Consider the following 14,852-nt stretch of genomic DNA (forward strand, 5'->3'; position numbering starts at 1 on the left):
TTTTACTACCTGAGCTGTTGAGGTACAATTTGTTTTAAAAAAATAAATAAAAATTTTTAATTTCTTTGTTGATTAGAGGCTGTTTCTAGGGTGCCATGCCAACTTGCCACACAATGCTGATTTTCTTTTCTTGGTTTATGCCAGGCGTTGCTTCTCCCCTGAAGCATTTCATCCTTTGTTGAGGCTCAGTAATATGATTAAACTCTAATGCCTCGTATACACGATCGGACTTTCCGCCAACAAAACCATGGAATTTTGTCTGAAGGGTGTTGGCTCAAACTTGTCTTGCATACACACGGTCACACAAATGTTGGACAACAATTACGAACGTAGTGACGTACTACGTGGTTTTTCAGCTCTTTAGCGCCACCCTGTGGGCTCCTTCTGCTAATTTCGTGTTAGTAGAAGTTTGGTGAGTGTTGATTCGCGCTTTTCTTTTCGCATTTTTCAGTTCGTTTCTGAACGGCCGTTCATCAACCAGACATGTTGCGGAATTGGAGGAGATAACGTGTTATTTATTATTGGCCTTGGAGTTATTGCTTTGACATTATTTTTTTGGTTGATTAATGATTTGATTTGGTATATTTTCTATATTTTTGGATGCATAGAATGTACTTTTTGGTTGAGTTCTATTGGCAGATAGCATGTCTAATTTTATTTTTTTTATTTTGTTTAATGCACAATAAAAAAATTGTGGAGAATAATACGTGGCTATGTGTTTTACTTCAAATGACAGTTTGGGAGTAGGCAGTTACATTTTAAAAAATACAATGTAAAATTGACAAGGGACACCAACATAGTTGTATCTTTGTTCTTAAAAACTACGGGATAATGGTGTTGTGGTAACTTGCACAAATAAAATTAAAAAAAAAAAAAAAAAGCATAATAATATTATTCTTGATATCACTAGAAAAAAAAAGCCTTTGAAAATTCGTTTGCAATAACTCCATCAGTATCACCAGCAAAGCAGCTTCTTTATTATCCCATTAAAGAAGAAGAGAATTGTGCGCTGCATTTCGAGATTTCATAATTTGCCGCGTCGCGATTGCTAATTCTCCATTACGAACGCTAATTTACAAGACCGACCGCTTCCAGCTCGTCCTTGCTTCCGAGCATGTGTGTTTGTACTTTGGACTTTTGTCCGACGGACATGTGTACACACACTCGGGATATCCAACAACACACATTTGTTGGCGGAAAAGACATGCTAGCCAACATTTGTTGGCGGAAAGTCCGACAACAATTGTCCGATGGAGCATACACACGGTCGGATTTTCCACCAACAGTCTGACAGCCAACATTTCCTGTCGGAAAGTCCGATTGTGTGTACGAGGCTTTAGTGTAAAATGCGTAAGCGGCGATGCCACTTTTTTTGGAGCACTGAGAGGGTTTAGAGTAGTTTGGTTTAATTTCTTTGAATTTGTGTTTTGTTTGCTTTTTTTCTTTTTTCTTTTTTTGCTTTTTATGGTTATGTGTATATTGTCTCTTTTTTTTCCCACTGTTCTTCTGTAAAAGATGAGGCTATTGAGGGCCTGTTTTCTTGGCACAAGGAAAGATCCATGATAGTGAAAGGAGTCTGTAACCCTCATAAGCCATTTTAAGCTTTTTGTATCCTTAAAAGCCACCTTCATTTTTACCTTACACATTGACTCCCATTACTTCTGTCAAAATGGTGAAATTTTATAAAACATTTCCTGATTTTAACTAAAAACAAATATTTCTCAATTTTACTCACCCCTCCTACTTACTAGAACACACTCACTACCTGGACTGATACCAATAATCAATGTAGAGGAAAGATTCTTTTGAACTAGATTTTTTTTGAACTGTCACCTTTACATACCCAATCCTCTGCTCCCCCGGTACGCAGCGCTCCCTCATGCTTTGGAGGGACCCAAGACTGCTGGAGCATGGGGAAGAAGATGCTGCAGAGCCCGGACCAGCAGTGTAGAGGAGCAGGGGAATGGGTCTACTATTCCAAAAAAACATGGAGTTCAGCTTGGTACAATAGCACACTTCCCAACATTTTGAGATGGAAATGAAGAACATCTACTTGCAAACGTATGTAGGCATAGGACACGCCCCCTGCCACACCCCCTTAAAGGAGAATTAACAACAAAAAAAAGGATTATTAAATCCACAAGGGACTTTTTTTTACCACTATTATTCCTTTATATTGGCTTTTAAAATTGACAAATGCAGCAATTTAGAATTTGGATGAAAAGTTTAGCTCTGGGAAACACGTTTTGAAAGATAAAAAGTGCATTTTATATACAACTATGTAGAACAGACCAAAATCAGGGACAAATAAGGGGGAAAAAGGGACAGAGGGACATTACTCCAAATCAGGGACAGTCCCTCGAAATCAGGGACAGTTGTGAGCTATGCAATGGAGTTGGTGTCTGTTGGGATCTAGAATAGACCTACACCTACTGTACAGATATCACCGACTTGTGTAGACAGGTACTCACACAGCTTCAATTGCCACAGGAAATTCTTTATCGCTATCATACATAAAACTCCGATCTGGTATTATCTTGACTTCAAAAGATGGCAACACTGGAAATAGGAAAGGTAAGATCATTTTAAATAGGTATATTTTAAAAATAGGCAATTGAATGTAACTGTTCTGTCCCACTTAGGGCCAGTTCACACCACAGCACGTGCTTTTTACCTGCATCGCAAATGGTGTGAACAGGCTCTTGTACAATAGACATTTTCTCTGTATTGTATTGAACTGTATTATGTTTTTATTGTGTTGACATTTAGTGGTGGTTTAAAGCCACTACAACTTGTTTACGTATGTGATTTGATATCTACCTCCGTCCTCCCCTCCAGTTTAGAATTAGTTAGTTCACTCTTAGCTAAACCTTCCTTGTTTCTACCATGTTTCCTCAGTCTGTGTTAATACTTTTACTTCAAATGACTGGAAAAACATCCTCTGCAGGGTGGGTGGTGCTACCACTAGACAAACAAGGCAGTTGTCTATGGCGCACTGCCCACCTAGGGTGCAGCCACAGTCGCTGGTTTCAGGCTATCCTCTGTGTAGTGTCTGTGGTACCTAGTGAGGAGTGTGGCTCCTGTGCCCACCTGTGGTGGCAGAGTGTAGTGCAGAGCAGGGATGTCGTAGACTGGCCTGTGTTTGTCTCCTCTGCGCTCTACAGCCGTGATCATACACTGACACACACTGAAGAGGAGGGGGGAGATTTGCAGCCATTTATTTGTCCTGTAGCAGCCATCTTCATTTCCTCTCCTCCTCCGTCCCTGGGATCTGAGTGATGGCAGTGTCAGCTTTCTGCCCGCCCTCCTCCCTGGGCATTGTGAAGCCGTTGCCAGGCTGTGTGCAGCCATTGGAGAGAGGGGGTGGCATTGTGGACAGAGCCGGAATTGACCCAGGAAATCCCCATCACCTCATCATCCATCGGGGGGAAGACTTGTATTAGGGGGCTGGGATGGGGGGGGCGGGCGGTAAAATCAAAATTCTGATTTTTAACGGTGCTGCAGCAGTGTATTTTTTAACACACTCCCAGCTGCTATAGTGTACTGTAAAACCGACTATCGGCTTTCAATGTGGAAGTGATACAAGTGACTGTTCGGCCACTGATCACTAACACAATGTGCTGTACCCCCCCTCCACGTGACCCCCCCCATCCCTGCCATGTTTACTGGGCTCAATCTTCCACAATCCCACATGCGGGCCTGTTGCGGTCATGGGAGGGGCCCGGGAAGGATGGCAGGAGCTCCACGAACATCCATCCGCTGAGCCTCCCTCCTGAGGAAAGACGAGGAAGTGACGTGTATGATGTCACTTCCTGGACCGGTGTTCCGTCTGAATCAGTGACACGTCAAATTTGGTAACGGAAGTGACGTTTCGCCGCGGCCATCTTGGTACACCCAGCACTCGTCCGCAGTAAGCCTACAGTCAGAAGTCGGCAAGCGGACATCTTTTTTAAAAATACTGTATTTCAGTATATAAGCTCAATTTACTGGTAAAAATAAGTGTGAAATGCAAGACTTCAGTGGGTGTAAAAAGATGTCCGCTTGACGACTTCTGACTGTAGGCTTACTGCGGACAAGTGCGGGGGTGTACCAAGATGGCCATGGCGGAACGTCACTTCCGTTACCAAATCTGACGTGTCACTGATTCAGACGGAACACCGGTCCAGGAAGTGACATCATACACGTCACTTCCTGGTCTTTCCTCAGGAGGGAGGCTCAGCGGATGGATGTTCGTGGAGCTCCTGCCATCCTTCCCGGACCCCTTCCATGACCGCACCAGGCCCGCTGCTACCTTCTAACTGTAGGCTTAATGCCGCTGAGTGTTGGGGTGTACCAAGATGGCCGTAACTGAAACGTCACTTCCGTTACAAGATCTGACAGGTTGCCTAATCTGACGGAACTCCTGCGCTGTCATTCCACAGGAGCTGTGCTCGAGGAAGCAGCTGTTGGAGCCGCTGGCCGCTTCCACCCCCTCCACAGCCCAGCACTCCAGTGAGCGTGGGGAGGCAGAGCAGAGAGCTGCTGACTGACAGTCACCAGTTCTCTGCTCACAGAGCTGTGAGAACTGAGCGATCGGTGGTGTTCGTTCGCTTGGTTCTCAGTGTTAGAGGAGCGGAGGGACAGATGCAGCTTTGGAGCAGTCTGAATAGATTTCCTTACCGTACTCTTTCACTTCAAAGTTGGTGGTGTATTCTTGAAATGTGCCGTCATACCTGGTGGAGATGGTCCAGATGCCAAGACTAATATGAAAGAAAAATTAGATCATTGTCCGATTTGACCAATTTTACCATTTTTGTTTAACAGGGTACCAGTGGCGGCTGGCGGGGTTTTTTTTTGGGGGGGGGGCACTTTACCCCCAACCCCCCTGCTGTTTGCTGGTCGGTCCGACACTAACCCTATCTAGGTGGGTAGCGGGGGGGCGGGTAGCGCACAGTGGCTCTGTGTCCTCTCCTCCATCGGCGGCTTCTAGCATGCGGCTCCTCCTAGGCATCCAATAGGATTGCCTGTCCTTTCAGCCAATCAGGTGACAGGTCTCAGACCCACTTCCTGATTGCCTGGGAGGAGGACCAGTGTTAGAATAGCAAATATTCATTCGCTATTCCAACTCACCTGGGTGGGCTTTGAGCGCATTCTCTGTGCCCGGAGTCCACCCTATTTTGAAGCCTAGTAGAGCCTTTGGCTCTAATCAGTGCTTCAAAACAATGCCCCCGCCACTGTAATTCATGCGCCTGGTGTCCTGCAAGAGGCCGGGTGCATGGGTAGAGGTGGGCGGCGGCATGGATAGGGGAGGCAGTACCCGTGGGCCCTTAAAAGACGGGCCGCCCCTGCAGTTATGTATGAATGATGTAAAACATAAGCAAGAAAAGAACAAGAATAGTATAATTGAGCACATCTTGGTTAAATCAGATGCTTTGAAGAGCAAAGGAGAAATCTGGGGTCTAATAGACCTCTCAGTTTGATCAGATGCTTTGAAGGGCAGAGGAGAGATCTGGGGTCTAATAGACCTCTCAGTTTGATCAGATGCTTTGAAGGGCAGAGGAGGGATCTGGGGTCTAATAGACCTCTCGGTTTGATCAGATGTTTTGAAGGGCAGAGGAGAGATCTGGGGTCTAATAGACCTCTCATTTTGATCAGATGCTTTGAAGGGCAGAGGAGAGATCTGGGGTCTAATAGACCTCTTGGTTTGGTCGGATGCTTTGAAGGGCAGAGGAGCAGAGGAGAACTCTGGGGTCTAATAGACCTCTCATTTTGATCAGATGCTTTGAAGGGCAGAGAAGAGATCTGGGGTATAATAAACCTCTTGGTTTGGTCAGATGCTTTGAAGGGCAGAGGAGACAGCTGGGGTCTAATAGACCCCAAATCTCTCCATAAAAAGGACCTGTCATGGCCCATGCCATCACAAGAGATGTTGTTTATCCCTTCTGTTAGTAATAAAACAAAAATAAATGGGCAGTGTAAAATAAATAAATAATTAAAGTGCCCCCATTTCCCCATGCTCACACGCAAATGTGAACTTCGGCTCCACGCGCAAACGGTGATCGCACCACACAAGTGAGGTACTTCCACGAACATCAGAGCAGGACCAATAATTCTAGCATCAGTATACACTCATAACCCCGTCCTTTGTATACAGCTGCTATACTGGATCAGAATATGATATAAGTTATATAAATACAGTGCTCAGCCTAACTATTAAAATCTCAGCAAAGTGAAAAAAAGGAAAAAAAAAATATATATATATATATATATATATATATATATATATATGTATATAAATAAACAATTATATATACAGTGCTAATTTTGTGCTCAATACAATGTACAGAAATGCCCATAGTTTATACATAAATCCACATGATTATATATGACACATCAAACCAATATAAAAAGTCCAACAAAAATGTAATAAAAGTACCAGATAAAGTGTCTTATACAAGAAAAAGTGCCTTAGTGGCTTTGTTAAGGTGGAGGTTGCACACAGTGAATGAAGGATTAAAGTGCAAAGTACAACAGTGGATGTACAAAAAAATGGTCATCATGGCACTTTTTCTTGTATAAGGCCCTTTTACACATTGTTTTTGGCCTTTTATATTGGTTTAATGTTTCATCTAAGGGTATTTTTTGCATATAGTATTGAGCACATAATTAGCACTGTATATATAATTGTTTTTTCACTTATTTATATATATATATTTTTTTTTTTTCTTTGCTTTGCTGGGACTTTTTATAGTTTCGCTGAGCGATGAATTTAAATAACTTAATTCTAGCATCAGTTCTCCTGCATAACTCTGAACTGGTAACCTGTAAAGGTTCTTAATCAGTGGTGGCCCCCCATCTATGCGCCTGGCTCCTTCATCTACATACAGGGCGCTGGACCATGTATTTCAATGGGGGTGGGGGGGGGGGGTTTAAGCACATGATTAGAGCCAGAGACTCTAAAAGGCTTTAAAAAAAACGTGGGCTCTGGGCGCAGAGCACTGCGCCCTGAACCCGCCTAGTTGTGTGACAATAGCAAATGAATATTCGCTATTATCACACTGATTCTCCTCCTGGCCAATTATGAAGCAGCTGAGGAGACGCATCCCAGGACACGGAGAGACTGAGGGGGAAGCCGCCACCACCTGTGAGCTGAGTGATTGAGCTGGCGATGGGGGTGTGGGTGCAGTGTGGGTGCGGTGTGGGGGAGAAGTGTCAGGTCTGTCTGTCCCACCAGCCACCACTGCTTTTAATGCTCACCTATGAAGATTTGTAGGTACCATAGTTTGGCATTTTCACGGGTGTATGCAGTATTAAAGCATGACATGTTAGGTATCTATTTACTCGGTGTAACATCATCTTTTATATTTAAACAAACATTTGGGAATTACTTAGTGTTTTTGTGCATTAAAATTTGTGTATTTTTTCCAAAAATTTTGCGCTTGAAAAAACACTGTGCAAATGTCGTGTGATATAAAAATATGCAACACCCACCATCTTATTCTCTAGGACCTCTGATTTAAAAAATATATAACATTTTTGGGAGTTCGAAATAGTTTTCTATCAAAAAAAATGCAGATTTTTACACATAGGAGAAGAATGTCAGCATTCGGCCCGGACTGGAACTGGTTAAAACAACCTGGTACAGTCTAGAATATAATAATATGAGATGTTAAAGATGAATTCCAGGTACAGTAATACCTTGGATTGCGAGTAACGCGGTTTACGAGCATTTCGCAATACGAGCTATTATTTTTTTTTAAATCCTGACTCGGTTTGCGAGCGTTGTCTCGTAAAACAAGCAGGATTCAAGCCTCTGGGGTGTGCAGTACCGCATTTGGCCAGAGGTGCTGGGGGGCGCTGGTGACACTCGGAGCCATTCGGAAACACTCAGAAACACTCCATTCCCAAGCAGCTCCGAGTGCTCCCTGAGTGTTTCTGAATGTCTCCGGTGCCCCCCCCCCACCTCTGGTTACATGAGGTACTGCATACACTAGCAGTGTCACTGGAACGGATTATCTGAGTTTCTATTATTTCCTATGGGGAAACTCGCTTTGATATATGAGTGCTTTGGATTACAAGCATTCTTCTGGAACGAATTATGCTCATAATCCAAGGTACTACTGTATGGCAATGTTTACATATTTACAATGGTCCAGCTTGGATCAATGTCACTATGTAAATCCTGAAAGAGGGGCGGGAGCTCTGTGTCCCGTGATGTATTCCCAAGAAAAGGATTTTACAGGTAAGCTGTATTTAAAAATCCTATTTTCTTGTTCATACATCACGGGACACAGAGACTTGATAATTACTTAGTAGGATGTCCTATAGCAATGCCCAAATTGAGGGGAGGGAGACACAGATCAGAAAACAACATAGACTGCCAACGGACTAGAGGAACTATACTGCTGCCTGCAGTACACTGCGCCCGAAGGCGGCATCCTCATGCCCACTTACATCCACCTGATAGAATCTAGTTAATGTATGGACTGAAGACCAAGTTGCAGCCTTGCAGATCTGAGCCATGGAGGCCTGGTGATGCACTGCCCATGAAGCACTAACTGCTCTAGTAGAGTGCGCTTTAACCTGAAAAGGAGGAACTTTCTTCTTTACACCATAAGCCTGAACAAAAACCTGTCGAATCCAACTAGAGATAGTGGATTTCGATGCTCCCTGGCCCTTTTTGGGGCCCTCTGGCAGAATAAAGAGACAATCAGTCTTTCGTATCTGAGCGGTTGCCTGCAGATAGATACTGACTGCTCTCACAACATCTAAAGAGTGTAACAAGTCTTCTTCCACGGACTGCGGATCTGGAAAAAAGGACGGTAGGACCACATCTTGATTCAGATGGAGTCCTGAAACCACTTTAGGCAAAAAAGTTGGATGAGGGCGCAACACCACCCTGTCTTTGTGAATAATTACATGTGGCTCTTTACAAGAAAGAGCTGCTAATTTTGATACCCTTCTAGCCAAGGATATGGCTACCAAAAAACACCAAATTCTTTGTTAAAAGATTTAAAGAAGCTTGGTGCAATGGTTCAAAAGGTTGTTCCTGTAAAACAGATAAACCAAATTCAGATCCCATGGGCATACAGGAGGCTTAACCGGCGGATTCAAGCATGGTGCTCCCTGAACAAAGGCCCGTACGAGGGAATGAGAGGCAAGCGGTCTTTGAAAGAATACTGACAAGGCCGAGATCTGGCCCTTGATAGTACTAAAGGCCAGCTTCATTTCTACGCCTAATTGGAGAAAGGCAAGAATTCTGCTAATGGCATACTTTCTATGATGCCACCCTCTGGATTCACACCAGGAAACATATGCCTTCCAGATTCTGCAGTAGATGAGCCTGGAAGCCGGCTTCCTAGCATTGACCAGGGTGGACAGGACTGGCCCCGAGAGGCCACGACCCTTTAAAATGTGGGTCTCAACCGCCAAACTGTCAAATTTAGACTTTGTAAGGCAGGGTGGAAGAACCCTGTGAGAGTAGATCTGGGCAGAGCGGAAGAACCTAAGCCCTAATCCCTCTGCCATCTTTATGATCTCCGCATACCAAGGTCGCCTGGGCCAAGCCGGAGCCACCAGAATTACCGGCTTTCCTTCCCTTTTGACCCTCTGAAGGAATCGTGGGAAAAGCGAAAACTGGAGGGAACGCATAGATCAGAGAGCATTGATCCCATGGAATCTTTAAGGCATCTGACCCTTGTGCTAGCGGATCCTTTGTTCTTGACACAAAGTTGTCCAGTTTCTTGTTGAACCTGGAGGCCAACAGGTCCACATCCGGGGTACCCCATTTTCGACATATGGCCTGAAATATGTTGGGGTGTAGAGACCATTCTCCTGGGCACAGCTGCTGGCGACTTAGGAAATCCGCCTGCCAATTTTCTACCCCTGGGATGAAGACCGCAGACAGGCAAGGAACATGTCTCTCTGCCCATGAAAAAATGTGATTCACCTCTTTTTGGGCATCCGGACTCTTGGTGCCCCCTTGGTGATTGACATATGCCACAGCTGTAGCATTGTCGGACTGTATCTGGACAGGGTAACCCTGTAACCTGCAAGTCCAGACCTTGAGGGCTAGTCAAATTGCTCGAATCTCCAGATTGTTGATGGGCAAGAACCTTTTCGGCTCTGGACCATCTTCCTTGGGTGGAAGCTTCTTCCAGAACCGCTCCCCAGCCTATTAGACTGGTATCTGTGGGTACCACTTTCCAAGTAACTGGAACAAAAGATTTTCCTTTTAGCAGATTCTTGGTCAGCAGCCACCAATTGAGGTTCTGGCGTAACCAAGAAGACAGGCACATTGGAAGATCCAAGGCCTGTACCCTTTTGCTCCAGGCAGAGAGGATGCTGCTCTGCAAAGGCCTTGAGTGAAACTGAGCGTAAGGGAAAGCCTCGAAAGAGGCCACCATCTTCTCTAATAGTCTCATACATAGCCGAATGGAGGGATTTTTCCTTGCCATGACTACCCGGACCAAATCTTTTATGGATTTGGCCTTTGACCCGGGTAAAAATACTCTTCTTTGAACTGTGTCTATGACCATGCCCAGATACTCCAGCCTTTTTAGGGGCTTTAAGAAAGATTTTTCTAGATTGAGGACCTAGCCTAGGTACTGTAAGTACTCTACTGTGCTGAGCACACTGCGGTCTAAGCGTGCTATGGACAGTTCTACAAGAAGCAAATTGTCCAGATAAGCTGTCACTGTTATGCCCCGAGCCCTTAGTTTTGCCAAGGGCAGGGCTAGAATTTTTGTGAACACACGAGGTGCTGTAGCAAGACTGAAAGATAGGGCTGCAAACCTCAGGAATCTTTGGTGAGCGGGAAATATTGGCACATGTAAATATGCATCTTTGATGTCTATTGATGCCAAGAATTCTCCCCCCTGAAGGGTGGAAACTACCGAGCGAATAGATTCCATGCGGAAAGAACGAATGTCTAAAAACTGATTCAGGTCTTTTAAATCTAGAATAGGTGTGACAGTCCCGTTTGGTTTTGGAACCATAAAGAGGTTTGATTAGAACCCTGAGCCTTGCTCCTCTGGGGTCACCTCTATAATTACCCCTAGAGATAGAAGACGTTCTAAAGCCAGAAACAAGGGTCTTCTTTTTTCTGGATCCTTGGAGACTCTTAAACTTAGGAAACGAGAAGGCGGGAACTCCCAAAACGCCACCTTGTAGCCCAGAGACACCGTGGAGGTTACCCATCTGTCCTGAATCTGTTCCCGTCAGGTGCCTGCAAACTGCAGCAGCCTTCCCCCCACTCGGCCAAGCGGGGGCGCCCCTTCATAGGGAGGTTTTGGGGTTCTGCTTAAAAGATCTTGAACCCCAAGACTTCTTTTGCCCTTGGGCTTGGCTTTGGACCTTTCCCCTAGTATTGGATTGGGGAGGCCATCGCCACTGCCTGGAGGACAAGGCTCCAGGGCTGGGGACAGAGAACGTCTAAATGTGGGACATTTACTCTTTCTTTTCACCGGTAACAACGTGGTTTTACCCCCGGTAATCTTCTGGATGTATTTGTCCAGGTCATCCCCAAACAGGCGTTCTACATAAAATGGGAACGCAGTCAGATATCTTTTGCACGAAGCTTCAGCTGCCCAATGCTTAAGCCAAAGGGCCCTGCGCATGTGTACGAGCAGGAGGGAAAGGCAGGATGCTTGCTGAACAGAATCTATAATGGCATCATTCGCAAAACATAAGGCTTTAGGAAGGTCTGCATAAACCTCACCCTCCTCAGTGGGGAGAAGGTTAAGTACCTGCTTCATTTGTTCCTTGAGGAACTGGCACATGCTGACTGCTGCAACCGCAGGCTGGACCACAGCGCCAGCCATAAAAAAGGAGGCTTTAAATACATTTTCCAGGTTCTTATCAGTTGGATCCCTGAACCCCTGAGCATTGTCCACAGGACAGGTCAGGCTTTTATTCACGCAAGAAATAGCCGCATCTATTGCTGGCACCTCCCATTTCTTGGTGGATTTTTCCTCCACCCAATAAAGCATAGAAAACCTCTTAGGAGGAGAAAATAGTTTATCTAGGTGACCCCAGTCATCACACAAAAAATAACTTCTCCATTAAGGGATGAATTGGGAAGGTATATGCAGCCTGTGGGGATTTCCTGATTCCCAGGGAGGAAACAGGATTTGGCAGCCTCAGCAGAGGGCAATCTATATGTGGTACGCACCAACTCAGTAAAGTTTTGCTCCTGTACTTTGAGGGCCTGGAAGGCAGGAGAGAGCTTCTCCTCTTCTCCTGAATCGTCCGACTGCTCACGATCCCCATGCCCAGATAGGGATATTTCACCATCAGAATGCTTATTCGATAGGGAACCTAAAGCAGAGGGAGGGGATCTACCCCTCTTTCTGTAATTCTTTAAGGAAGCTGTGATAAAAGTAGTAATCCTTCCTTCCAAACCATACAATGCAGCCTTCATATTGTCTTCAGTGACATATACAGGGACTGTAACATTGGGAGAGGCTGCAAAGCCTGACAGGGGCACAGACTCATCCTGTGAGGCTGCCACCAGTCTTTCAGAGGGGGATGGAATCCTGCAGGCATGCCCAGAACCCCTAGAAGTAGGCGGTGATCTTTTAGTGCCTCTTTTACCTCCCCCTGAAACCCCCTTACGATAAGACATAGTCCTAAGCTGCAAAGCAGAGGTACTAGTACAAATGCAATCACTGCTGTGCCCTGGTCTTACAATATAAACATTAGCTGAGTCTTCACAACCTGATTCTGAGTGGGTGTCTTAGGTATGCCTAGATCCGAATCCACTGAGATGCTTACTGCCCACAGCTCTGTGTCCCACTGCTTACAGGAGCTCTGGCGTACTGGGCTTTAAACATAGCCGCTTCGCGCCTGCGCACTGGTACGCTGTGCACGCCGCTGCAACTACGCCCCCCCCTCCTTCCCCGCCGAACATCACCGTAAAAGCGCGCCCACGCATAGGACTGACATGGCGGCGGCCGGGGGTGAGGGGGGAGAAAGGGGATTCCCTGAGAACTGCGCAGCACCCACGGACAGCATGGGATCCCCCCCTTCTATATTATGTGGCAGAGCCTGCAGCGGAGGAGGTGAGCGGCTTCTCAGACCAGCTTCACTGAGCGTGTATCCTGGAGGGCATGTAAGTATACACCAATTATGTTCTTACTCCCTCTAGTGGCGGAAACTAGGTAAGACATGCAACTACTGAAAAAGAAGATACACCATAATGTGTATACTTTAGGATTGTCTTCACTTACCTTATCCCCGCCGCAGGACTGCTGATAACAGACAGATCCAACCTTCACCTATCACGGCGGAAACTTCAGGTTCCTACTCACAGGATCCTCTTCCCTGGACCTGTAGAAGACTCTCATAGAAAAACTTTTCGCGCAACTTTAATTTGTGCACCAAAGCACTGGATCCCAGAGCCCAGTCCTCAAAGAGAGACATTACAGGCAAAACCTCGTTTCTTCTCCCACGAGGCCGGGTACCATCAATCTTAGGCGTATATATTTGCTCGAGGTATGGATCCGGTTGTATAGCTCCTAGGCCTCCGCAAAGACCATCAAGCAGAGCTTTCTTCTTAGCACATCTTCTAGCGTGACCAGCCACCTTAGACACTGGTGAAAAAACTGAGGTACTCTCCATATGGGAGGGGTTATATAGGGGAGGAACTCGCCCTGTAATTAGGCTTGCCAGTGTCCAATCACCTGATGGCGACTATCTAACCCACTAAGTAATTACCAAGCCTCTGTGTCCCGTGATGTATGAACAAGAAATATATATATATAATGTTTGGAGGTTCTAATTATTTGAATACTTATTGTTACATGTGAACAAAAAGGGCCAGAAAAGGCCCGGACTGGAAATGGTTAAATGCGATGTTGTCCAAAATTATCAGTCACATTGAATGTCCTCCTTACCTTGGCACATCAGTCAATGTGTAGGTCTTAGAAATGATGCCTGTTACATCAGGAAAAATTTGCTCATTTTTCACCAAAATTCCATCCGGATTCTAAACCACAGAAATAAATAATTAATAATGGATGTATATTATGTGAATAATTTTGCTCCCAGAGTCATTGATCATCACTGGGGTTAATATTTTTTGCTAAACAAACGAAAAGAGACTGAAAATGTAAAAAAAAATTTAAAAAAATATATATATACACAGTATCTCACAAAAGGGAGTACACCCCTCACATTTTTGTAAATATTTTATTATATCTTTTCATGTGACAACACTGAAGAAATGACACTTTGCTACAATGTAAAGTAGTGAGTGTACAGCTTGTATAACAGTGTAAATTTGCTGTCCCCTCAAAATAACTCAACACACACCCATTAATGTCTAAACTGCTGGCAACAAAAGTGAGTACACCCCTAATTGAAAATGTCCAAATTGGGCCCAATTAGCTATTTTTCCTCCCCAGTGTCATGTGACTCATTAGTTTTACAAGTTCTCAGGAGTGAATGGGGAGCAGGTGTGTTCAATTTGGTGTTATCGCTCTCACTCTCTAATAATGGTCACTGGAAGTTCTGTTCAACACGGCACCTCATGGCAAAGAACTCTCTGAGGATCTGAAAAAAAAAATAGCGTTGCTCTACATAAAGATGGCCTAGGCTATAAGAAGATTACAAAAACCCTGAAACTGAGCTGCAGCACGGTGGCCAAGACCATACAGTGGTTTAACAGGACTGGTTCCACTCAGAACAGGCCTTGCCATGGTCGACCAAAGAAATGGGGGCACGTAGCTCATATTCAGAGGTTGTCTTTGGGAAATAGACGTATGAGTGCTGCCAGCTTTGCTGCAGAGGTTTAGGGGGTGGGGGATCAGCCTGTCAGTGATCAGACCATACGCAGCACACTGCATCAAATTGGTGTGCATGGCTGTTGTACC

At 45.1% G+C, this 14,852-nt stretch overlaps 1 protein-coding gene across 1 annotated transcript in view; it reads right to left on the reverse strand.

Annotated features, from left to right (window-relative positions):
• The window catches only part of LOC141133435 (complement C3-like), a 286,038-nt gene that overhangs the window by 228,506 nt on the left and 42,680 nt on the right, over positions 1-14,852 (reverse strand). The window contains exons 5-7 of the mRNA XM_073622822.1: positions 13,875-13,966; positions 4,660-4,739; positions 2,472-2,559 (exon numbers count right to left, since the gene is read on the reverse strand). Of these exons, the coding sequence (XP_073478923.1) occupies positions 2,472-2,559; positions 4,660-4,739; positions 13,875-13,966 (260 nt within the window). The remainder of the gene's footprint in view (positions 1-2,471; positions 2,560-4,659; positions 4,740-13,874; positions 13,967-14,852) is intronic.

The sequence above is a fragment of the Aquarana catesbeiana genome, linkage group LG03 (assembly GCF_042186555.1).
Source record: "Aquarana catesbeiana isolate 2022-GZ linkage group LG03, ASM4218655v1, whole genome shotgun sequence".
Classification (NCBI taxonomy): Eukaryota; Metazoa; Chordata; class Amphibia; order Anura; family Ranidae; genus Aquarana; species Aquarana catesbeiana.